Here is a 25,459-nt window from a genome sequence, read left to right on the forward strand (position 1 = left end):
GGTGCTTGCCACTTAATAGTGGCAGGGTGGTTTGAAAGAGTGGTAAGGTCTAGTTAGAACCAATATTATATGCCCAATCAAACATTGACACCTCCCTAAGTATTAAGAAGCTAAGAAATACTAGAATAATTATACATACCCATATAATTTTATTTTCATAATTAGGTATACATATTTATAAAAAAATATTTAATTAACGTGTGTCTGTGTCTAACAAAAATTTCATGTGCCGTGTCCGCGTATCGAATTGTGCCTAACACGAACACTCGTGTTCATATCCGTGCTACTTAGATTATGAGCAAGACGCATGAAGTGTTATGGAAGTTAAAGATTCCAACGATGGTCTTAAATAATTTGACATGTTGCAATTGTAATCCAGAATACATGAACCATGCAAAACATTTTCCTAGTTCAACATGGACAACTCGATGTAATCTATATTAGTTTGATATTGAATCAGTGTTTTGATTCAATATGGTAAGTGAACCAATTTGTAATCAATGAGAAGATACAAAGTTGTATTACATTCGGGATCTAATTAGGATATTGAAGCCTAAAGCTATCCTTTATGAAATGATACTTGAGGTATTGAATCCTATATATAGATGACATTGTCTCTGCTACCACCACTGTAATCTAAGCATAAATTTTATCCATAAAGATACTGTGATTGGTGGCTAGCAAAGACGTTGTCTAGTTATTGAAGGAGTTACAGAAGCAAGATGCAGTTGAGCGCCAACTATAAGATCAGACTATATGATTCGATCCTTTTATATTTTTACTCTGATTTTAATTTCAAGCGTGAGATTGAAGTTGTGAGCTGAACGTATGTTTTAATTAACATCATCACCTCCGGCGCCGCCTGGGCGGCGATCCAGCACACCGTATGGGTGGTCCGACCCAGTGACATGAAACCCGGCGAGGCTAGGGCCTTATTCGGGCTGTCGGAAAACATGGTCGTCACGTACTTGGATCTTAAACAACGACGTCCTTAGATTCCGTTCCCGCCACCTGGTATAGCTCCCTCCCACTCCGGCGGGCTGGGAGGAATGAAACTGCCTCCCGTCCCCGCCTCTCCGTGGGTCGAGGAAGTGAAGAGCTCCTCGGCGATATTAATCAACACGTGCAACGATCTGGAGCGTCCATTCCTGGACTACGTGGTAGACTTGACCGGAAAATCCGTCTGGGGAGTGGGTCCCTTGTTGCCGGAGCAGTACTGGTAGTCGTTCGAGTTATTGCTCAACGACCCAGAGATCCGACCCAAGCGTGAATCAAACTACACCGAAGAAGAAATCATCCAATTGCTAAATTCAAAGCCACGTGGATCCGTCGTCTATGTGTCATTCGGTAGCGAGGTGAATCCCGCAAACGAGGAGTACCCAGAGCTTGCCAAAGCACTGGAGGAGTCGACCCGGCCATTCATATGGGTCATCCAACGCAAGTTTGGAAAATCTGGCCCCGGGTCGGGTTGGCCACCTGAAGAGAGTTATTTCCCACTCGGGTTGGATGCTAGAGTGGGAAAGAGAGGTCTGATAATTCACAGTGGGCCCCGAAGTATTGATACTGAGCCACTCATCGGCCGGCGGACTATGATGCACGAGTACGGGTACGGAACACGGCTACGGATACGGCATGACACGGGATATGTTATTTTTTAAAATGTAGTGTTTTAGATACGTTTTATAAAATAATATTATATATATATATATTAAATTCTAAATTTTGATCAAACAAACAATTAGAACACATAAATCTCATCAATTTTACAATAAACATAAGTTCATGAATTAAATACTTAATAAGTTCAAGCAAAACAAAAAAATACGACTAAGGGAGGGAGGGTATTAGATTTAAGTTTTATTTACGTGACAATGACAATTATAACCTCAAAACGTATTCTGACTGTATCCACAAAGTTGACATATACTACCTAATTTGGGTGCGTATTTTCAGGTTTGAATACGTATATGCAACGTATCTGATCCGTACTCGTACCCAATACGGATACGGTATGGGCGTTCACTTTTCTGGACGTATCCATGCATCATAACCGGCGGGTTTATGGCGGGTTTATGTCTCACTGTGGATGGAATTATACACTGGAGGCAGTGGTACGTGGCGTGCCACTATTGGCGCGGCCGATAAGGGGCGATCAGTACTACAATGCTAAGATGGTAGTGAGCTATCTCAAAGTTGGGAGCACAGTGTCTGAGGGCTACCCGGCTGACAAGGTTACTAAGGAGGACATAATGCTCGGCTTGGAGAGGGTTTTGGAAGATGAAGACTTAAGGAAACGATCGGCGGCGACAAGGGACAAGTTCGAGATGGATATCCGGCAAGCTCGTCGGCGTCACTGGATGCTTTTTGTGATTCTGTCAATAAATCTGTCAAGTAATGCATGGATGTAAGGTAATGCATGATTTTGTCAATGATCAACCTTAAATCAGAAATGGGACGAGTAGGCAAAATTATGATGATGAAGTCTATCAACTGTTAACAAGTTTAATTTTGCAAAAACAGGAGAACTAATTTATTTATGAATGTCAATAACTCGAGATATAATTGGTTTACACTTGATGTCACAACGCTTAATAATGAGCCAATTAGAGTAGCCTTGGATAAGATAAATCAAATTGATCAATACTCGGTACAAACAGAAGACCGATATGACAGATCAAAGATGAAATGGTGTTTGCTCAGTTGCCACCTCCAAAAGGAAGATGAACTCGTCCCAAACAGAAGCGTACATCTTTCTTTATACACATCCAAGGGTTATATTAAACAAATCTGCTGGCTTGCAACTCTTTCTTTCAGCAGATGCAGCAAGGCAGTTACAATACACACGAAGAACATTCAATTTGGGGGTAACAAATACAGCAGCCAGCTGCTTAATACATTGTTGCTGACCCAGTCATGCAGCAAGAAGTCTGGATACAAAACTGGTTCATATGTAAGGTTATAGAGTAACCACCAGTCTTCCGACTACCAAAAATAAAAACCGCCAAGACCTATGCCATATTTCCATTCTATAAAATGTCTCAAATAGTAACTCGAGCAGCTACTAACAATGAGAACCACTTATCTACCTAATACCCATCATGGACCTGAACTTTGACAGTCCCCAAAGGCTGGAAAGGAAGAATTTACCTTGATTGAACGAAAAAATATTGAACAAAACAATTTACCTGGACTGTACTTATTATAAAAGTCATGTCACTATTTGTGCAAAAATTGCACAAGAGATATTGACTATCTTCATTCCTGAAGTGAGATATGGCAATGATATAAGGAGATGCATTACAAGCATATCTGAACCAATGAATTTGTATAAAACCATAACGGGTCAATGTCTTTTAGTCATGATGGAGATGGTTCTCCCTCCAGCTTTGGGACTATGGCAGACTTGAGTTCTATATGAGAAACACGGACTGCACCAATTAGCCGCTCTGGCAATTCATCTGTGGTATTCGCCTGTAGAAAACCATTTCCCAATCAACTTACAAAGTAACAGAACTTCTTCCAATCATTGTTCACATGCATAAAACCATGGACATAAGAGTTTTATAACCTAAGTATTGCCTATCAGACATAAAAATGGTTTTAACAATTCTTAATGGGAAAAAAACTACTTAAATTAAGATCAGGCTGTACTTATAGAAAGGTTTGCTGTTATCATAAATAAACAAGAAACACACAAAAGTAGTCAAAGGGGATGGTCCATTGCAAGTACTCCTTGTCAGCAATGTACCAAGATCACTACTAAACATGCTTAGAGTGTATCTTATCTTAAATCTAATCACAAAAATTATTCATTTAATCTGATATCTCAAGCAAGTACTTCTCTTCTTTGCCACTACACTGAAACATCATAGTTGGTATCAATTATTAGTTTTCCATTCAGAATTAGAAATCATGCAAAGTAACAATCAGGATTGCCAATACTTTTGTGCGCTGGAACAAAAGCATGCCATCTTTATTGGAGTGATGCACACTGCAGTTTAATTATATATTAGAGTTCGGATTGGGTAAGACAAACATACCTGTACAAGAAAAGCCATGTCAACCACCAATGTTGTAATTACACCAGTTACAAGTCCCAAAACACCATTAGCAACAGTAGAGGAACCAATGTCCACATCAATCTGTAGATATATGAAAACCCTTAATACTATATCTTTTTTAACAAAAAAAGGGGCTGAAGTCCCGGCTCAAAAGAAAGCTTTATATTACTTCTAAGTACTTGGGACCACGGATGTAATTGCAATCAACAGCTTTTCCCAACAAACAAGGGGTGCTTCCGACACTCTGGCGGACAATCCATGAACCCTGCATTGTTCCATAAATATTACTCGATGGCATATACAAAACATCGAGTATAAAACAGAAAATATAATAACTACAATAAAACATATGGAAATAAAGTAATAAATCAGAGCTTCTACTAGAATATAAATAAAAATACAAATACAAAAATTAACACCACCAGGGTAACTATATAAGAGGCATAGAATTCTTCATATGAGTAAACCTGTGGTTAATGTTCATTAGCTAAAAAGGATGTCAATGGTTCGTTCCATGAAGGGTTCATTAGTAATGTTCATTCAGACAATCTTTCCCAGAAGGTCACTAAAGCGTTCTCTATATTCAAGGGTTTCCATTTTAAACCTTGAAGGCATGAACAAAATGGTATCACAGACTTGCAGTCAATTCCTATGACTTGATTTGTCCTTAAGTGAAATTGAGTATTGAGTTGCGAAGCTTAAGACTAAGAAATACAAGGAACGCGAGTTAAAGTAAAGAGGATTCTAGGTTCCATCTCCTAATAGTGTTTATACTATATTCTGCTTGAGAAAGCGAGTTCAACATCTAATTGCTACAGGCAGAATTTTCTTTAGTATAGCAAAAAAATCCAAGTTTCAGTTCTAGAATAGTTCGCTTGGACTAGATTTCATCAAACATGTCACTGCAAATTAGAAAGGAAAGCATCTCCTATGATATTTGAGAAGCTTTGGCCACAGCATTTCCTTCATGAAAGGTCAAGGACTCTTAACTTGGGCAATCCCCTATTCATTTTATGCCGCTAGGTTGGAAGCTCACTGATATTGGAAGTTCATTGTGTGGTTGACTGGCCCCCTTACCTGAATTTCGGAAGGGGACTTGATTGATCAACGAGAAGACCTCTGATGTATAAGCCTGAAGCCTCATGTCAAGTGTTTCTGATTTACGTTAGCATGTTCAGCCTAAATATAGGGTCTAATATTTAATCCTGCAATGGTTGACTCTTCCTGGTATCATCTAGTCTTTTCTGCTAGCCTATCTTAAACGTCTTTGTATTGTTCTTTTCCTTTTCCTTTCTTTGAAACAAATATCTGTAGTAGCCAAAATGACTTGGAGCAGTTTTCAGAGAAATTACATCCCAGTTCTGTACCGAGCATCCTAAAATCCCAAAGTATTGTCAACACTAAGAACCTACAATCTATAGTTTTCAATCCCTAGGAACATGATATATGTAGATCCTTCTACTTAATACTTTTATAATTCCAAAAAGTTACGTACACACACAATTATATAGATACTTCTATGAATTAATGGGGGGCTTAAGAACTCAACACCAACAAAGAAAGAATGACACCTATATAGATATATTTATATGTTTCTATATATATAAAAAGGAAGTCATGATCAATTGCCAGCTACAACAATCTTGAAATTGGGCTTTCATTATTTTCAGTTTTTAATGTAAAGAAACTTAATTAATACCTTAGGAACTGATGGTATAAGCTTCAGTCTACTAGTACGAAATTCGTCATCACCATCAACAAAACGTTGCAACAGAGATCCAGGTACTAGTTGTTTTGTCACGAAATAGAATACCATACTGTAATGTGTTGATCCAGGAACCTGTAGGCAGGACTCATCAATTCCCAACTCCTCATACATAATAATTTGTCAGATCAGTAATGAAACTTACTTGGAGATTAAAGACTATAGAGAAAAGTCCTTTTTCTGAGGCAACCTGCACAAATATACAAGCAATACTCCACATTACAAAGTAATGGTATAGAATGCTCAGAAAATGAACTTAAGAAGGGACCCATTCGGATCAATGCACCATCATGTCCCAACTACAAATTAAAGTAACATCTTACGACCCTAGTAATGTGATCTGTAATTTCAAAAATTTAAAAAAAAAAAAACACAGAGATATTCATACAATACCACTACTCAACTCCTCCCTCCATATCAATGGTGACAAAATCCCTATATTTCCTGAACCCGTCACTACTACCCAAAACAAAGTCGCCTACAGTCACTAAACTTATAATGCAGCTTTAAATGTGATTTTATATCAAATTTCAGACAAACTCATACATATCATCCATTCTCACTTAAAGCGTAATCTAAGATTTGATACGTGTAAGTCCAATTGGATCTTATACGCCAAGATATACAGTTTAACCTAAAATATCATTCAAATGCTGTGATCCTCCAAAAAGATGGTACAAATGCGATATACGATAGAGGCTCTTGGTATTTTTCAGAAAATAGTCTAGAAAAACCTTCAGTAGAAAAATTGATTACAATTTCTATGAGAAGCATTGTAATATGCAAAAAGCAGCAACTGCATTTTACTCATTAAAACAGGATCAGACGTGAATACATACTTGTGCTGCACATCCTTGACGCCTTACAACATGGTCCATTCTCTTTGTATCTTTAAACCAGTCAACAGCAACAAGATCCATTAGATGTTTTCCTGCAGGAATCTTAGATAAGCATGCCAACAAGAGTATCAGTCACTAACTAATAAATGTTAAATTATCATTTAAAAATAAATTAATAAAACAGAAACTAGAAAGTCTAAGTAATGCAAAAAAATACCTTTGTCTTGTCAAAGCAAAAATGTTTGCTCCGAACTCTGAAGTTGTTTCCCTCTGAAATTGTCCAGCAATCACGCCCTTTATCATTATTGTTGCGCCGTAGATTACCCGAAAAACAGGACAAATCAATTTGATCGGCTGGTTCTTCTTCAACAGCTTCATATCACGAGAGACATTGTAATTAGATTCTCCATTCTAATCATTAAACAAGGATCAAGACCATTAGAATGACACTGAGATAATAATTACCTGTTTTCCTGACATCACTATGAAGCCCATTCTGGTATGCCTGAAAAAGGTGCAAAAAAAGAATAGAAACATAAGTTACATTCCTTTACATATAAAAAGCATGTGAGCACATGTCCTGAGTCCAGATCAAACCTCTTGTTCAGCCTCGGCGATTTGAAAATCATCATCTTCATCAGAGTATTCATCCATCATCATCACTGAATTTCTATTTGCAGAACTAACAGAAGAATCAAGCAACTTTTGACCCTTGCGAGAAGAAACAGAAGCTGAGGACATATTGACCATAACAGGGATCCTAGGAGGAGCATTCCTTTCATCCGTCTGAGAGAACCATTCACGCAGCCCTGTAATAAAACAGAGCAAATAAGCACAATATTGCAGTAAACATAAAATCTCCCAGTACTCAATAAGATGTTGATGGGAAGGAATTGACAAAACTACTGAAACTCAATAAAATTGAAATAACAAATCCTTAATAAATAAATAAATAAGTGTATACAAAAAGAAGTAGCACTCTTTAAAATCTGTGTTCAATGATTTGAAGAAGTAATTTCTTATATGTCCAAAATAGTTTTTTAATGTGGTGCCAAAAGTTCACTCAGATCTCAAAAGATATATAACACCTCAAGGCTATCAGATGAGCTACAGTTTCTAATGCCCGGATGTGAATGTACACAGAGGTTTTGCCACTCTTAAACAGGTTATGTTTAACCGTGCAACACATGGTGATCAACCGCAAATGTACACATCACATATTATGTAGAATAAAATCTTTAAAGCCATTATAACAAGTAAACTAGGAACTTACCAGCAACACTATTTAACACCTGAAGGAGACAATGCTGTTGAAAGGATGATACATAACCAACACCCCATCCCTTTAGATCAATCTGCATCAGGTGCTGCACTTGAGTTCTGGGTCTCCCATTTCGAGACTTAAGAGGGGAGATGTTGAATCCCCCACCTTAAAAGAAAATCAGTAAACCAATGTTGGCCGTTAGATGGCTTACGAAAAACTATAAGACCAACAATCCAAAATATTCATCCTCCCTTGAAAGCTTTTCAGACCTTCAGAAAAGAAAATAACTTACTTTCAATATGTGCTCGCACATATCCTGGCTGTGGACCACAGTTCTCATGCTCCCTAGACCGAAATAACACAACTGCACAATAAGAAGAAAAAATTGATTGGCAATTTATATACGCCAATAAATGATATAGTCATGCAAGCAGTACAAATTACCATAGCTCCCATCATCATTTCGACGCCAATACCGCACATAGCATAGGTCACGAGGCCACACAACCCTGAAACAGAATGATTCTTGAGCAAAAATTGAGAATGCAAAAGTGGTACCTATTATGGTCTTAGAGCTAGGTAGAATGGTATACAGAACATGAATCCTGATTTCTAGATTCCATAAGTAATGGAAATCATAAATAAATATGAAACCACATAAATTAAACATATTGCTCCATAATACACTTAGTAGCGACTATATCCAACTAGTTTGTTTAAAAGAATATGAAACAAATCAGGATTATGGTAAAGGACTTACATCGGGAACCAGTCTAGCTGAAGCCTATGATATAGTACTGCCGTATGTCCATCTACCTCCTCAACTAAGCTACCATTCTGAAAACTACAATCCCACCTGCAATGGAAAGATATAATCAAAAATCTTACTTTTTAAGATAAAAATATAACAGCATAACCCACAGAAAACTACAGATTGAAGGCCAGCTGGCCATGTCTGGACGATAAGGTCCATTTAGTGTCCAGTCATTCAGCATGAGCAACTCTGGAGGAGTGCAAATGGCTGAGGTTAATTGATTCAAAAACGTGTCATGACCCATGATAGAGAATCTCAAGCGAATATAGATAAACCACATAACCTTACTTAAATACATGAACTCATTTAACTAATTAAAAGATACAGCACATCCTGCTGACATGCACACTCAAGATAAATGTAAACTTGTAAAAGGAAACACCTACTCAAACCGTGATCCATCCATGCTCATAACAAGCTCAAAAATTTCTTCACACGTAGCCTCAACCACTCCTACAGCTTTCATGGCTCGACTACAACTCCTCGGCTGCAAATAACAAAAGGAGTATCCAAGATTAAACGCCTTAACAAAACTGAATGGCATAAGTGAAAAGCTAGAGAAAAATAAAATTTCATACAAGGTAGTCTACTTCAAGAAGCTCTTCGAAAATGCGCAGTCCTGCCAAACCAGCAAATAGTAAGAAATAAAATAGATGAATGGATTCTCATCAATGCCCAAATAGTTAACAATTAAGTTACCAAGTTACATCTCTAGTTTTAATAAAAGCAGTATACAAGGGGAGAGGGGTGCTTCACCATTTTGGCATTGAAGAAGACGCCAGTGCTTCCGGGAAAATGCTTGATTACTGTTGCTCTGATTTGTCAACTCTGAGTCAAATTCCCTTGTCCAGTCAAATATAGATTCTGGCGGACCTGCACGTATCAAAGACAGTAAGACTCCTGGAGTGATTGCACCAATCTATATAATTCAATGAGAGAAATAAATCAGTTTAGACCATTTCCAATTGTTGTTCTCCGTAACAAACTTGGATGGGCATCATCTTCATCGTCCTGGGCACTAAATCTGCATAGTTATAAACGTTAATATACTAGCGAAATCCTAGACCACATAAACAAAAATATCATGTAAAAGTTTGAAAAGTATCATGACAGAAAATTGACAAGTTGAAAATAGGAAGGCTTTGAAATAGTAATTAATAAGAAAAATAAAAGTAAAGTAAAACAACACTACGTCATTTCTGAATTGCACATTTAATGGCCTGATAAACAACAATATGAGCATAGGTAACATAACAAGATAATAAAAGGCCAGAGCTATTATACAGCCTAGTAGCATCTTTTAGTTGATTCTTAACTGGTCCAACTTTTGTGTCAGCCAACCAGTATTTGAAACTTGAATGTAAATTGATGAGCATGTGAAGGACAATAAAAGAGATGAAAAACCACATGCTCATCAATTTACATTCAAGTTTCAAATACTAAGGACAATAAAAGAGATGAAAAACCACAGATCATCTTTTCTGTCATGATCACTAACATTCTGTTTCTTTTCCTTCAATCAAATTCATATACTTACTGACTTTCATGGTCTGATGAGGAAGCAGTCCTCCCATTATCCATTCCAGATTTATATTCAAAAGAAACATATTTGTTCCCATTTGGAGGTTGTGAACCTTGATGCTGCACAAAACAATATGCAATCAGTCATGTGCCCATTAGCTAATGAAATGTTACAAGTCATCTCTAGTTCAAGTTACGAGATATTGAGGGCACAGAACAGGGAGAATATTACCTGATCAATGACATATTCAATTTTTTCTTTCCATACTAGTGCCTCCTGTATGTTAAATGCTGCCATCTGAAGCACAAACATATCCCAAATGCATAAGTATTTCACACAACAAGAAAATAAGAAAACCTAATTCGAGCATAATTACTTCAGCAATCAGGAGTTCAAAGCAATTATCAAAAACCAAGTACATGTGTCTGAGTGTATCATATTATTATAGAACTACTATGTAGAAGACAACTTCACAAAATAATTAGGTGATATCTGAAAGAAAAAATTATAAAGCCAGCACAAGTCACAAAAAACCATATTTAAACCACATCACAATGGTTGCAATTTGTAAATAATACGAATATGGTCAAAGTTAACAATATGCGAATTTTATCAAACCAACCAAACATGTCATTTAAGATAGAAAGGATATCAAAGCCAGCATTTTCATATAAGAGAAACAACTCACCGTCATCCGAAGGTATTTATCTTTCTTGTTGTAAACAGATAAAACATATACCATCTGCACAAAAGATATATAAGCAAACCATCAGGCAATAAACCATCATCACTGATAGAACAAAAAACACCGCAAACCACGGTAGCTCAATAAACAAACCAATCAGCATAAAATAAAAACACACAAACTTATGCCTGTAAAGGTTTAATTTACAAGCAGACATCAAGCATATTCGAGGATAGAAACTACATAGTTCAATAGAAACACCTAATAACCAACACAAGTCAACTTGTAACATTTTAACCTCAAAGGCCAGCTACGGAGTAACTAACATCAGTGTGGTCTGTGTGGAGTAATCACATAACTATGTAACTAAAAAAAAACAGTTAGTTTACTCCGAACCGCTGCAATGTTTCTGAATTGCCAGCCTCAAATTTCGATATGCTGAAGAACTCAGTTGAATCCTCACCTCACAGCCCACAACCGAAACCGAAAACTACAGAATATCTCCATACAATGCTTCTATAATCGAGAATCACAAATGCAAATCACTTTTAAAAAAGCATTAACAAACTCACATGCCCACAGTGCGTCTTCAATCCTCGGTCCTCCACTCTGCAATTTCCATCAATCAACAACGACTTGATCGGAACCTAATCAACACCGAAACGAATTCAACCACAATTTCCAATCCAGAATTATCAACAAAAAAAACAAAAACCGAAATCCACAAATGAAGAAATGAAGGGAGAGCGATGAACGGACCTGATTATCTTGCGGTTTTCTCTTGTAGTACGCAAGAAGCCGAGACTCGAGGACGAAGTACCGCATGTGAATAAACGACCGGCCGATCTTCCTCCGGCCGTAACGCACCATCCAACCTTCGTAGACGACTTTGGACGACATCGTGTTGCGATTCCGAGCCGGTCGATTAGTCTCTCACCGACTCGGAAGCTCGGATCGAAATCCCCGGGGTTCAGACCTGATCGCCGTCGCTCATGGCGGCGAAGTTGAAATCGGCGGAGACCTAGTCGCGGGAATTCCACATTGCTTTGGGGGATTTAGAGAAAGTGAGAGGAAAACAGGTGGCGGTGAAATTTAGGGGGTTGGTGGGAATCGGCCGGGATCAAAGAGACAGGTGGTGGGCAAAACGACGACGTATGAGACGGGGAGGGGGGTGATCAGACGACAGCGGAGTTGAGGGGAGAGGAATATGTGACGGCAGAAAGTGGGAGATCCCACGTAAGGTGAGAGAGAGAGAGAGAGAGAGATCCGTCGGGAGGCGCGCGCGCCACGTGGAGGAATCTGACGATGTCTCGGGTGGTTTGGGTGTCTTTGGCGCCGTGTTAAAGCCAGAGGGCGAAATTTTGAAAAAGATGGTGCGGTCCTTGGTCGCTTCACGGTGAAATTGTTGCGAACCGTAGAGTCGTGGTCTAGCACATAATTGTGGTGCAAATAAAATACTTTGACGATGTTTTCCTTTCTCAAAAAAAAAAAATCAAAAACATGAAGTAAGAAGTAACTTGAATCACTGAGGTGCGATTCCCACCAATTCCGACTCCATTGTGTATAAATAAATGTCTGAATTCTCATAAATTAGTTCATTTTAAATAACTTCAATCACTGAGATACGATCCACACTCATTCAAACTTCATTAAGTGTAAGTAAATATTTGAATTCTTGTATCTCCTAATTTAATTGCATTTGAAGTAATATAGTTTTTGTTCGCATGTGTCATGGAACCACTTAAAAGATAATTGAGCTTTAAAGGGATGAAAAATAAGTCTAAATGAAGCAAGCCTAATGCTAGCAGATCTATGTAATATAGACTTATGTATTGAAGCTTCAACTGAATCATCCCACAGAAGTGCAAGGCCTCCCGCTCATACCATCCGATCAAACTGAGCAATACGAGGTAAATTCAATTGCCTTTTTCAACGATTGATGTTGTCCCCTGGTGCAATGTGTTTATGAAACAAAAATCATTTTAACCTAATCTTTTCGAACTAACATGTTCAACTCATAATGTGTTTTTCTATTCACTATACCATGATATTCCATATGGGAACATTCATCTTTACAAAGGAGGAGGATATCATTTTCGTTTAACCGAAAAATCTTCTATCAAAATAACCAGAAAATCATAAGCCTATTTAGGCGGCAACGCTTCTGGCGAAAGTACTTCTCACTTACCAATTTAAGTTGTCTTTTTCTTTTAGAAAACATAAATATTTCCAAAAGATTCGTTTTCAACAATGAGTACCTCCTTGACATTAGTTTTGGCCATCCAACTAGCTATTTTTGTAAGAGTAGCTCATTGTTGAAGAGCGGCGGGCTACAGTTTGAGTCTAAAAGCAATTCGTACTATACATAAATTTGGAAATATTAAAAAGGCATAAGAAGCTGAAATCGATAAGTTGTCATGTCAACTCTGAACAAAGTCTTCATGAACTAGTTACTTAATTAGGTAAGGAATCAGAGATTAAATTTGTCACTCGATGCGTATACTTGAAGGAGATAGTGATAAAGGGAAGCTGCTATAGTGTTGATATCGTGAAATAAAGTGAGAATACGCCAATGAACAATGCACCCCTTGACAACATCAATCTCTGACTTCCTTGAATCGTGTAATCCTATTTTTGTTGTGGCTACTGTTCGCGCTCCCCTCATGGTACAGGCCAGACCAGGTACTTGAACCAATCTCTGAGATGCGGGCGTGCTAGTACTCATCGTACTATCTATAGTGTTTGGTACGTGAGTAGCGCTTCTAACTTCTGAACCAAGTGAGAGTGTACATGGAAAGATCTCAACCCTACAAAGGTCCTTCTGTAGGTCGTCTAATAGTGAATTAAGTCTTCTTTCGCAGCTCTCAAGTGAACCACCAATCGATACACACTCACCGTTGCTGGGGCGTGAGTAGAGCTATAAACAGATATCTGGTGCAGCAGACCTCACAGTCTGGGCAGTAGACGATCGTTTGTGTAACAGAATCCGATGTTGGCAAGCCTATGATAGATCTAGGCAATAGATGATGTTCAACTTGTTGCCAAGGATTTTGATAGATGCCTCGAGGAGGACTTGAGTTGCCGGAGGGGACTTTAATTGTGTTGCGTTAGTTTGTTGTTGAGATTGACTGTGTATTTACTTCTGCTGCTATCCCTCGTATACATACTACTAGGAATTCAACGATTCCTCCGTTGATTTCTTACTTCTTTGTTGATTAAGCGTGATCTTCCAGCGAATAGCTTCCTTTTTATCTTAGGATTTGATATCCTTACCTAAAATACATCTGTAAAGAAGATGAACCGCATGTATCAGCCGGTTGCGCTCAATCCAATTCCAGCATTTGACCTTAAGTTGAATTGGACTCAAACAGCTACATTGATGCCATACGGCATAAATTTCCGGCACCGGATCCCCCGATATATGTAAGCCTGTAGTGTAAACCATACAAGTCGTTACAAGTTGCAACGATATGACGAGTTAAATTGTTTTGTTAAAGGAAAGACAAATCATGGAGGTGCCGATCTCCCATGGCCCCACGTTATATACAACGAGGGGGTGTCAAAGTCGTGAAAGAAAGAACGCACGTGACACATTTTTCCCAATCTTTGCATTGCACCTTCCGCTTAAGAATCGCTCCGATCGATCCCCACCACCACCACCACCCTCATCATCATCATCATCATCATCACCACTCTCTCTCTCTCTCTCTGATCATCAATCATACGCTTATAAGTGTAATCCCAGTACGTACTTCTCTCTCTTTCTTTTGTTTCTTTTCACCTTGGATTAAAGCAATCATAGCCTTTACAAACTCGTAAATTTTAGTCAAAAGTATATTGTTATAGAAGAAAAGAGGAACCCTGTTACTCCTTTTGGTTTAAATCTTTACTGGGTTTGTTCTTAGTTTTATCTGCCATTCAAGTTTGACTGATCAAACTCTGCTTTTTCCATCACTAAACAAGAGTTTGACTTTCCTACTAATATCAGATCAGTCTTTAATACTCTGGTTCTTGTTGTTGCAAAATGAAAAGTGAGGAATCCAGGATATGAATCATTGAATCTTATACTTGAATTACTATACTCATTTGGGTCTGATTTCTTTTTCTTTTTTCCCCAGATTCTTGTAGCTATACTAAGGAAGCGTTTAGCTGTAGGTAATTGGATATAGTTTCTAATTCAAAGCATTACTGGAGAAACTAAAAGCAACCCATAATTGAAAGAATCCGGAAAAGTCAGCATCAGGAAAATTGTTAGCACAGTTGAACTAGTCAATAGTGTGAAAGCCTGGAAATTGCTACTATTTAATCTGGGAAATAGTTGGTTTATTCTAGAGGTGTAGAAGTCAGCTTATGTGAGATTGTAATTCTTTCAGAGAGATAGGAGCAGTGACTGTTACAAATATTGAGCCAAGATGGGTTCTTTCAAGGGTCATGCTCTGCCAGGGACGTTGTTTCTTGTAGTTGGGTTGTGGCATATATGGAGCGCGCTGGTCAGATATGTATCGGACCCGAAATCCTTTCGGGTGCGGGTTTGGAATCCTGTGCCGGGGTTTGATGGGAGGATGAGAAACTTGGAGCTATATGTCATCGCCGTTGGTTCTTTTATTGATCTGTGTATCGAGCTTTTGTATTCGCCTCATTTTAAGTACTTTGTTAATGGAGTTCTGAACCCTGCTCACATGAACGATTTCGAGCATTCGGGGATGCTTCTTATGTTCTTTATCTTCGGCTTAATTGCTCTGCTCTCACAGGAGACAAGGTACGGTCATTGTCATTCGAATTTGTTCATTGATATGTTTCTTTTTCACTTGTGTGTCGACAATTATCTGTTTGATTTTCAAGAAAATTATAGAACATTGATAGAGAAGAAGGCCTGAATATCGTGTTTATGATCTTGATTGATGAAGTAAAATATTTTATTCTACTGTGAGTGTGCCAACTTTGACCTGCTCAATTGAGTAATTCATCATATCAGAAACAAATAAATTAAAAGAATACTGCATCCAAATACTACTTACTGGCTGTTTCAGGTACAAATGTCTGATTTTAGTTTCTGCTGTTTTCTCTAGGAATATTAGATTTATGTTTGATGCTAAATTTAGAAACTATTACAATCAATGAAAACTGTGTGGTGTAGTTTCATAATTCTAAATTGCAGTAGATCTTAAATGCCCACCTCAGGTTTGTGAAACTCAACAGTTTGGATGAGTTTCAGTCCTCATTCCAAAGGTTCATTTATTGCTAAATTGCGATTCTCTCATGCGAACTTTGGCTTGCATGTGTGAGGTTGCTAGAGTGGTGGTTATATGTGTGAGGTTGGTTTCTTTATGCAAGACATATATAAGTACAACACTACAACGTGTGGCTTGAAGTTAGGAGGAGACTTATGAGGGCATGCTACTTCCTTGCCTTGGTCTCTCGTAGTCCTAAGACATAAGGTTGGATGCCTCTCATTGAGCTTGAAACTGCTCACTAATTGTGTGAAGCTTTGCCTTTTTGTCTATTTGAGCTTATTTGAGGGACAAGGAAAGGGCTGGTATCCTAAAGTCTGTTATTTTTTCTATATATTTATAATTTTTTATTTGCTCCTTGCTGTTATTTTAAACTTATCCCTGTCCCTTGGTTTCGGGATTTTAAGAATTTCATTTTCTTCTACTTCTCCCCTTTTTGTTCTTTATCTCTGGGCTGGGTGTAGTCTTATTTAATGATTCACCATTGCTGTTTTGTTTTGGTTGCCTTGCTTGGCCCTTTTGTTTGTGTTCATGAAATCCTTTTTGGCTTTTTAACATCTGTTGTTTATTTCATGTGTTATACGCCCCTTGCATATTAGTATCCTATTAGCATAAAAATATCTAACAAAAGCTCCAAATCTGAAACTATATAGAATACGTGATTGAACATCACTGCCACTCCAGGGTGAAAATATTTTCAATAATGTGTGGAATTTGAAATGACTTTCCTGATTTTGTGAGCGAAATGTAGTGCTTGGTATTGCTGATTTCCTGAAAGAAATGTTACAGAATATGTTATTTTTTTCATAAGCCTGCTTATGACTGCAATTGACTCATGTAGTTAGACATATCTCAGAAATACTTGTGCAACTATCTTACCACTAATTACATGAAAGTCCATAAAAGCTGATTAAATCTTTGAGGAATTGGGAACTTTGGGACATTATAAATTGTATGTAGATAAAAACCAATTTATTGCAATGGTATCCATTTATTGCTGCTCATTATAGGTTGATTCAGACCAAGTTTAAGCACTGCATTAGGTGGTTCAGGATGCTCCCTGAAGCATTGCCCCACATATAGGTGTTGAGCTTTTTCTTTGTTCATGCGCTTTTTAAGTGGATCTGTGCATGAGCTTTTGGAATTTGGAACAAATTCTGTTTATATCAACCATGGTCCTAGTTTGCTTCCATAATCCAATGCAGAAGTTCATGTATTGCTGCAAACTGTGGGTTTAGTTGTCTGTTAAGGATCTTCTCCTAAAGTGTTGCTACTTGCTAGGCATTAGGCTTTCTTGTGGTTGAGCTTTTAACATTGGAGCCATGTCCACATTTTTATCATAGAATGGAGCGATTGGAGCCTTTCAATGAACTTCTGTGTTCAGAAATTCTGAAGTGCGCATTTTGACTATCCATCGTACATCTGTGCTATACCTTTGTTTTATTTACTGGGTATTATGATCTTGTAAGTGGCTAATTTTTTCTTTTGTTGTTTTCATTTCTTGCATTTAGATTTCTTCTGTTGCCTGAAGGAGCACTTTGTCTGATTGCTGCCACAGCCTTCTCTGCGGAGTATCTCCTCTTCTACTTTCACTCAACAACTCACAAAGGTCTCGAGGGGTATTACCACATCATCCTTGTCTTACTGATTGGGCTCTGTATATTATCAACTGTTACAGGAGCACTCCTGCCAACCAGTTTTCCAGTTGATTTATGCAGTGGCATTGCCTTAACTCTCCAAGGCATCTGGTTTTATCAGACTGCATTCACCCTCTATGGTCCGATGATGCCAGCTGGTTGTCAGTTGAAGGATGGAATGATCTCATGTCGTTCTGCAGACAATGAGGTCCGGGGAGAGTTACTCGCAAACTTCCAGTTCTTTTCCATAGTTCTTGGTGTACTTGTTGCTGTTGTGGTGGCATATGGTTTTGTTGCTTCAAGATTTGGGCATTCAGATGTCAAGCGTTTGCATGCAGTACAGGATGTATTGGTTGACGATCAACTTAGGGGTACGTTGTGATAAAACTTTAACAAGTTACGCTTTCATTACAAGTTGAATTTTTGCTTTGTCGACCAATTCTGATCGGAGCAATTTTATGATTACAGGTTACTAGAGCACATATGAGATAAACTAATAATATATACTGGAGGAAAAGCTGAGAAATGGTTTTAGGTTGTCAACTGTAGGTGATCATCACTTATATTTGAAGGAAGCCGGACACGGCGGAAATTGTGGTATTTACAGAAAAAAAATTGTCAATGATGTAGAGACCTTAGTTTGAGGTCATGTTACTTTCTGATGCTGGATTTACTAACCCTGTTTAAATGGGTTTGTGTTCGGTCCGAAGGGAAAAAACATGAGAAAACCTTATGTTATACCCGTTATAACTGTTGAAAATGTGATCTCATACAATTTTGTTTGATCTTTCAGCGAAATCATTACTCCTGTGATACTATCTTTTTTATTCATAATATTATTTTGAGGTCCGGAGGTCTTGGAGCGAGTGATAGGAATCATAGGATTGGCCAGTATTGAACTACCTAGTATCATAGCAATTCATTTCCTCAAGTTAGTCAGCACTCGGCACAGCTTAACACTCTAAATTAAGACAATGTGTTATGTTCACGAAATGTACTCCAGCATTGAAAAGCAAATTCAGGGTCCTAATGTTACCTCAAGCAAAGCTGGTGTTCAGTCTATAGATTATAGAATAGAGGAGATGCAAGAACAAGATGCATCTTCTACTACAAACATTTCTGGTGAAGGGTTTTCGGTTAGGCATTGGAGCGGAGGACTTTGATCATGAGTTGCACGTCGGATTCGAAACAGCTACCTGGTGCTGCTGGCGATTTTGCCTATGCTGATATCTTCCACTCTATTCTCTAAGGAGAGCAAACGCTTTCAACTTGGGGATCTGTTTTTTTTTTCTCAAAGGTGAAAGAGGAAGACTGATCCCAACCTTGCAACCTTGCAACGTAGCACAACGACTAGCAACCGCATCTGCCAGAAAACTGGCGTCTCACCAAATATGTTTTACTTCGATATATTGAATATGCGACATTATGAAGTTCAGGATCCCTTGGTTGAAGTTCAAGATACTATGTACCCTGGCAAATTTACTACAGATATGTTTAGACTTTAGATCAAGGTATTCCTTTCATTATACTAGTGCATACAAAAGTGTCAAACCCAAAGACATGTTTCGGTATTGATTGCCTTCTGGCTTCTGCCAGTATTGAAACCCTAATGAAATCAGCATATCACTTCAACCACTTGAAAATTTATTTCCAAACCAGTTTTAAACTGAAATCGGTGTCAATAGTTTTGAAATACAGCAAACAAAAACAAATGCCATATTCATCATATGTTCGTCCATGTTATACCAGCTCGGTAAATCTTCGGTGATTTCTGCTGACAGTGATTTGCCCAGCAACCCGTTTGCTTTCCAAAGATTTTTGTTCCATATAAAATTAACAGAACTTCAAATCTAAGGCACACAACATATGCACAAGAAGCTTTTACAATATGCAAATGTATAACACTGTAAAAGGAGCGATTTATTGAATCATTCATCCCCATTGGGATATCCAAAAGCCAGCTCAATATGGAACAATGATGGATTCTATAAGCTCTTGAAGTGGAGCTAGCTCCTTCTTGTCTATTAGGGCAAATTCCTGAAAAAAGACACAGTACAGGGGTTCAGCCACCAACTTTTCTATCAGATCACCACCTTGTGCATCACAAGTAACACTTTCTCTTGATAGTTTACATAAAAGCCATTGTTTTAAAAGTTTTTGTATCTCATTCTTTCTGTCGTACGTTTACATAACTCATTCTTCTAATCGGTGAACCTGAATACCTATTTCTCGGTTATGTTAGAAAAATAAATTTTTAGCCTTACTCAGCACAATCATATTGACATCTACACACTTGATGCCAGAGTCCAGTGTTGACCTCACGATAGGTGATCCAACCAGATAATAAAATACCACCTAGGGAAGCTCCTTTCTATTTTAAGAGGTACCATACTGAAGGAAAAAGAAATGGTCATTGGATGAAAAACTACTTACACAGGTAAATAGAATGAAATGCTTGAAGCAAGTATTTAGATGGGCCTCTTCCTTAAGGCTCACGATTTTCTGAAAATGAGAGTGGTATATGTGGGCATATACGCGGAACAGTCTTTTAAATATTGTCTTCACAACCTCCCTAAAATTAGGGGGGAATGGTGCTCCTGAAAAGGATGAAGACCAAGAGGGAATAAATTACATAACAATCAAATGAGAGAATCTACAGAATAGAGCAGTAAATATTACCAAGCTTTTGAGGAAATATAGATTCATCATCAAGTTGAGATTCAATCCAGTCCATCAAATATTCAACATATTTTGGAGCAGAAACTTCAATAGGTTTCTTAATTTGTACACCATCAGCCCATCTATACTCATACCTGTCATTGTACAAAACAGAGGAAGTTGATAAAACCAGAAGCTGGACTGAAGTACGCATAGCCAGGCATAGAATGTACAATAATTTATCAACAAAGTAGTCTATGCCAACCAATCAAAAGAACTTGGAAGGATAAGAAATTTTATTTCAGAATTCAGAAAAAAAAGGCATGAAGATTTGCTGATAAATATTATATGTGATTTTGCGTATGGACATAGGAGGATCTTGATGCTCCAGGTTGTCGTAACTGTGTATTACTATTGAGAACCTTGCTACTTTCATAATAATAATGGATAATTGTATAACGAAACACATCTGGGTTGATAAAAAACCAGTAAAATTTCTAGATTCTCTTCAGAAATCACTAAACCTTTTAATAAATAAAATATTTCCAAATTACTTGACAGATATGCTTAGAGAAGGAAGTTGGAGTACATAATAAAACGAAAGCTAAAACAATTGAACAACCATAAAGTCATAAACTAACACCAGATAAGAAACAAAATAACAGTGTAATTGATAAACTGCCATACTTGGGGCCTGCAGTCATTGTAGGACAATTTTCAGGAGTGCAAAACTCTGTGAGGGTACCAAATAACAAATTGACTTGATTAAAGAAGTCCACAGCTGAAATTGAAAGGTCAACCACACTTCAGATATATGTCAGAAAATAGGTTAAAGAGGTATTTGAACTTTTTCGTCTTAGTTTGCTTTATTGTTTACAAGAATCATCTATAATTTTCCCACTCAACTCCAACCTCTTCCACAATATAGTCACCAATAAACGTCTAAAACACTGTTTAAAATATATCTAACCTATAAAAAGTTCCCACGTAGGCAACAATTCTAGCTGCACCTTCTTTGATACGACTCATATGAGGCATAAAAGCTTCAGTGTCCTTTATAAACACAATTATCCTACTAGAAAATCCCTTCAACTTCTCAATGCCTCTCCCCCAATTTTTAGCATAACTTATTAAAACAAATGATAATCTCCTGCTTAATCAGATCTCAATCAATACTCTTCTCACACCTCAAACATCACTTTCTCTTCCCATTTGCTGCTCTAGGAAAATAACTGCTATAAGTTTCATCATCTCTGGCCTATGCCTCCAACATAGTTCTCCTCTAAATACTAGTCCATAAAACCGGGAAAAAAATCAATATAAGAGCCAATTGAAATTCTGATGAAAAAGAGATATACTGTTGACAGCAAGCCACTCATTTAAATCCTCTCCAGTTGGAAGTTTGACTGCTTCTCTTAGGTTCCCACTGCCTAGTGTTGCATCAATGTGTTTTCTAAGCTGAGCCCCCTGCATCAAAATAAATTATACATTAATAAAATCACTTAGTTATACCTATCTTGTCATAAAGATCCAGAAAGGTTGATACACGGACCATAACAAAAGAAGCACATTGAATTTCAGCTAAAATTAAAATAGAGGTGCCATGAGAAGGCCATGGCGATCTTTTGAATCTATTGTAAAAACAGATTTTTTTGCTCCATTTACCAAAGATTAATTGTTCCATCTATAGATTCTCAAAGATGAACCATGGCCATTAAAATATTGATTACAGTAAGGAGTTTCTACCACCACACAAGAGATTGAATAAGAATAGAACTACCACTTCATCCAGAAAACATTATGAATGAATTGGGAAACGAGTTAACTACAGATATTGCATCTCTAACATACACAGATAGCATAGATAAATCCCTAAATCACTACCAAAACTTCTAACATTTATAAAAAATATGACTAGACTTAAAGAGTAACTAACGGGATACAACCTTACTCCCAGAAGGGGCGCTCTTTTTTGGGCGGAATGTCCTCTGGTTTCTGCAACAATAACGAACTTAAGTAGGGTTCAAAAATCAAAAGTATGTATGATACGATAATAAATGAAAAGCAAAAGGGCATGCACCTGTGTAGGAGGAAAACTCAGATATTGAGAAAGACTAAACAGTCATAAATTTTCAAATTATGAGCCAAGAGGCTCAGACAAACATAAATTCTATAATCCTCAATCTAAATTAGATGGAATATTATCAAAAAATTCTAGTCACTTATTTGCATTTAGGAAAGTCTTCTGAACTTCGGCCCTCCCCTGGAAAAAAAAGGACTCTGCCTAAGATGGAACAAAAAAACATGAGGAGAAAGGAATTGACCTTGCTTCAGGTACCAAATAACACAACAGTGAAGTCCAGCCTTTGTTCACTAATTTCTACCTTGTTGCTAGCTAAACTTTTAAACTAACGCCACATGATGCAGTAACTGTGACAGAGTATGAGAGAAAAGAAAGAGAAGGGAGAATGAGAATAGCAAGAAACCTCGAACGGTTGCATCTGCCCGTTACAAGACCAATTCAACAGAATAATTCAGACAGATTTGACAGTAGGCCCTAGATTGCAATCAAATCTAAATTTTAGGGGGCAATGTAGACAAAGTTTCTGTTTTCGGAAGCCAAGTGTTGTTTGGGCCAGGGTTGAGGGGGCATTGCTTATCTCCCCTGCATACAAATACAAGGTACAGCCGCTGGATAAACAAACACTTGTTAGAAAAGCATTTGCTTAGATCTAGCATCTGTTCACTATTTCCTACCTTTTTGCCTGATACTTAAATTACAAGTCTGCCTATAGACGTTGGTCATGTGACTAATTTGCCTTAAAATTTGATAACATGAAGACTGCTCACTGAGAGAAACCTTAAGAATTCTTACATGTCATATTACTCACCTATCAGACTGCTCTCACACACATCCCCTTAGCATCACCCCCTTCTTCAGGCTAAGAATCTATTCCTCTCATAAACTAACGTGGCAAATGAAGTCGGAATAACACAGCACAGATTTGAGTCTCTAAATATCCTTCACCATAAGAATAATCAAAATTTCATCGGCACTTCCTGCTCCACTCTGCACAAGAAACAGAAGTAGAGAAATAGACAAAAATACAATGTCTTCTCCTCTGAACCACATCAACAAGTCTCAACTCTACCACAAGCTGTAATCAACGAGAACACCCCAACCTTCAGAAACACTTTTTCATTCACAAGAGAACATAAAAGTAGTCGGGAGGTGGAACATTTACTGCCTTGTTTAGGACATAGAAGAAAAACCCCCTACAGCTCCAATTTCCAACTCCCAACTCATGTCATCACAACTGAAATAAACTTTTTGGAACTGTTCAAAACGCATAGCAAATCATCATTCTGAACAACAAACCAAAAGGAGAAACAAAAAACCGCGTTTCCAATTAGCTCAATGACCATATACACTCGGTATTTCATAAATTAATCTCATTTATGATTCTCACTCTAACCTACTGCCAATACTTCTTTCCCCATTTTTTTGTTTCCATAAAATCAGTCACCTTTTACCTTCCTCGATGCATCTGATCCGAAACTACACTCATACCAACAAAAACCAATTCATGAATGCAAGCATAACCATCCATAGGAACTATGATTCACGGCATTCAATGACTCATATGAATAGAACAGTATTTAATCCTCGATTTACATTCTACATTAACACAAAGAGTTCCCATTATTAAAGATTAAAAAAAAAAGTCAAAGGCACATGAGAATCACACATTTCACAGATCTAAAGATGAAACCTTTCTCCACCGATCACAGAAAACAAACGAAAAAAAAAACACAAACTTTGGATCATATATCATGCAGAACCAAATAACACCAAAGAAACCAGGAAAGAAAATCACGAAGAATATCAAAGACAGAGAGAATAACAAAGAGAGATAGGGAAGGGGTTTGAGTCAAGGACCTGCCCAGACCAAAGAGACTCATGGTTTTGATTTCTCCGAGAAGAAAAGGATCTTCTTGGGCGATTTCCGTGAGCTTTCTTCTTTCGGGTGAAGGAAGACAGAGTTCGGGCTCCAAACAAAGAAAACAGAGAAAGACCTCCCTTTTTAACTTTTTGTAAACACAAATTGTTTTATTTCGATTCCTTTTACATTTTTAATTTCCTTTTTCTTTCTTAAGTACTGAAATTTTATTTTGAGAGCTTTTATTCATCAAATCTACTTCTTTTAAGTAATTAAAATGTTATTTAGACTCCGTAATTTTTCTAAAATGTCCATAGCTTGAGAAAATTTTAAAAAAAATTTCAGAAAATTCTACAGGAAATTGTAAATTATTTATTATTCAATTTTTTTTAAATATAATATTTTCCATCTAATTCGTTCAAACATATATTATTAATTAACTTTTTCAAAAATTGTGAATCTTGTTTGTTCATAATCACAACTCACAATATAACTATTTTTAAGTTCTTGACACTATAAAATTGTAATAAATGCATTTAAGCGAGTGAAACCTAAAAATAAACCAACAAAAAAGAAAACAAATTAAAGACCAAAGCAAAGTGCATTATCTTTCAAAATTCACATAAAATTTACTCAATGATCGATTGTAATGATTATGAGTTTATGGTTCTTGAACAATAATAAGCTCAATTTTTTGTTTTGTATGGTGAGATTTATTTGGTAATATGAATTTTCTTTATGGTAAACTAAGATTGTTTTGGTAAGATTGATTCTTTTTAATAAGATGAGATTCTTTTAGTAAGTTGGTTTTTTTGGTAAATTTACATGCGTTGAAAAATCCAATACTAAATTGAATATAGAGAGAAGTCTAACTACAGTTTTGAGAGATATGAATAGAAGTTTCATTTTATTTCCACTAACCTTACAAAACAAACTTAATTGACATTGACACACAATGGCCCTTGAAATTTTTTTTTAATAAAAGAATAAATTTCAGTAGTTCATTAATAATCAAATAAATTACCCTGATAATCAAATAAAG

General features: G+C 37.2%; 3 protein-coding genes and 1 pseudogene across 8 annotated transcripts; 2 read left to right on the forward strand and 2 right to left on the reverse strand.

Moving 5' to 3' along the window:
- The first annotated feature begins 294 nt into the window (after positions 1–294).
- On the forward strand, positions 295–2,400 carry LOC126794830 (UDP-glycosyltransferase 73B4-like; annotated as a pseudogene).
- A 780-nt stretch (positions 2,401–3,180) lies between these two features.
- LOC126794818 (protein ENHANCED DISEASE RESISTANCE 2) lies at positions 3,181–12,141 on the reverse strand. 2 transcript variants are annotated; one of them, XM_050521598.1, is made up of 22 exons: positions 11,710–12,141; positions 11,523–11,597; positions 10,954–11,007; positions 10,497–10,562; positions 10,281–10,384; positions 9,705–9,767; positions 9,500–9,615; positions 9,322–9,362; positions 9,130–9,230; positions 8,690–8,785; positions 8,374–8,438; positions 8,222–8,293; positions 7,939–8,094; positions 7,263–7,474; positions 7,131–7,170; positions 6,883–7,037; positions 6,666–6,767; positions 5,972–6,016; positions 5,761–5,901; positions 4,231–4,326; positions 4,041–4,142; positions 3,181–3,471 (listed from the first exon to the last, which is right to left on the reverse strand). In XM_050521598.1, the coding sequence occupies exons 1-22, from the start codon at positions 11,848–11,850 to the stop codon at positions 3,358–3,360; spliced, it is 2,157 nt and encodes a 718-aa protein (XP_050377555.1). In that variant the 5' UTR covers positions 11,851–12,141; the 3' UTR covers positions 3,181–3,357. The 2 variants fall into 2 exon arrangements, with proteins under 2 accessions (XP_050377555.1, XP_050377554.1); XM_050521597.1 differs by having other exon boundaries at positions 9,500–9,616; positions 9,700–9,767.
- Positions 12,142–14,543: 2,402 nt separating this feature from the next.
- Positions 14,544–18,704, forward strand: LOC126794824 (uncharacterized). Of its 4 annotated transcripts, XM_050521607.1 has the most exons (5): positions 14,558–14,694; positions 15,069–15,105; positions 15,324–15,709; positions 17,693–18,189; positions 18,287–18,704. In XM_050521607.1, the coding sequence occupies exons 3-5, from the start codon at positions 15,363–15,365 to the stop codon at positions 18,292–18,294; spliced, it is 852 nt and encodes a 283-aa protein (XP_050377564.1). In that variant the 5' UTR covers positions 14,558–14,694; positions 15,069–15,105; positions 15,324–15,362; the 3' UTR covers positions 18,295–18,704. The 4 variants fall into 4 exon arrangements, with proteins under 4 accessions (XP_050377563.1, XP_050377564.1, XP_050377561.1 ...); XM_050521606.1 differs by lacking the exon at positions 15,069–15,105 and having other exon boundaries at positions 14,544–14,694; XM_050521604.1 differs by having other exon boundaries at positions 14,559–14,694; positions 15,069–15,709; positions 18,287–18,702.
- A 737-nt stretch (positions 18,705–19,441) lies between these two features.
- Positions 19,442–24,548, reverse strand: LOC126794826 (MOB kinase activator-like 1B). 2 transcript variants are annotated; one of them, XM_050521609.1, is made up of 7 exons: positions 24,417–24,548; positions 22,423–22,471; positions 21,835–21,943; positions 21,164–21,257; positions 20,498–20,631; positions 20,252–20,415; positions 19,442–19,855 (listed from the first exon to the last, which is right to left on the reverse strand). In XM_050521609.1, exons 1-7 carry the CDS (start codon positions 24,437–24,439, stop codon positions 19,781–19,783), a joined length of 648 nt encoding a protein of 215 aa, XP_050377566.1. In that variant the 5' UTR covers positions 24,440–24,548; the 3' UTR covers positions 19,442–19,780. The 2 variants fall into 2 exon arrangements, with proteins under 2 accessions (XP_050377566.1, XP_050377567.1); XM_050521610.1 differs by lacking the exon at positions 24,417–24,548 and adding an exon at positions 23,368–24,404.
- Between the last annotated feature and the right edge of the window lie 911 nt (positions 24,549–25,459).

The sequence above is a fragment of the Argentina anserina genome, chromosome 5 (genome assembly GCF_933775445.1).
Source record: "Argentina anserina chromosome 5, drPotAnse1.1, whole genome shotgun sequence".
Lineage (NCBI taxonomy): Eukaryota > Viridiplantae > Streptophyta > Magnoliopsida > Rosales > Rosaceae > Argentina > Argentina anserina.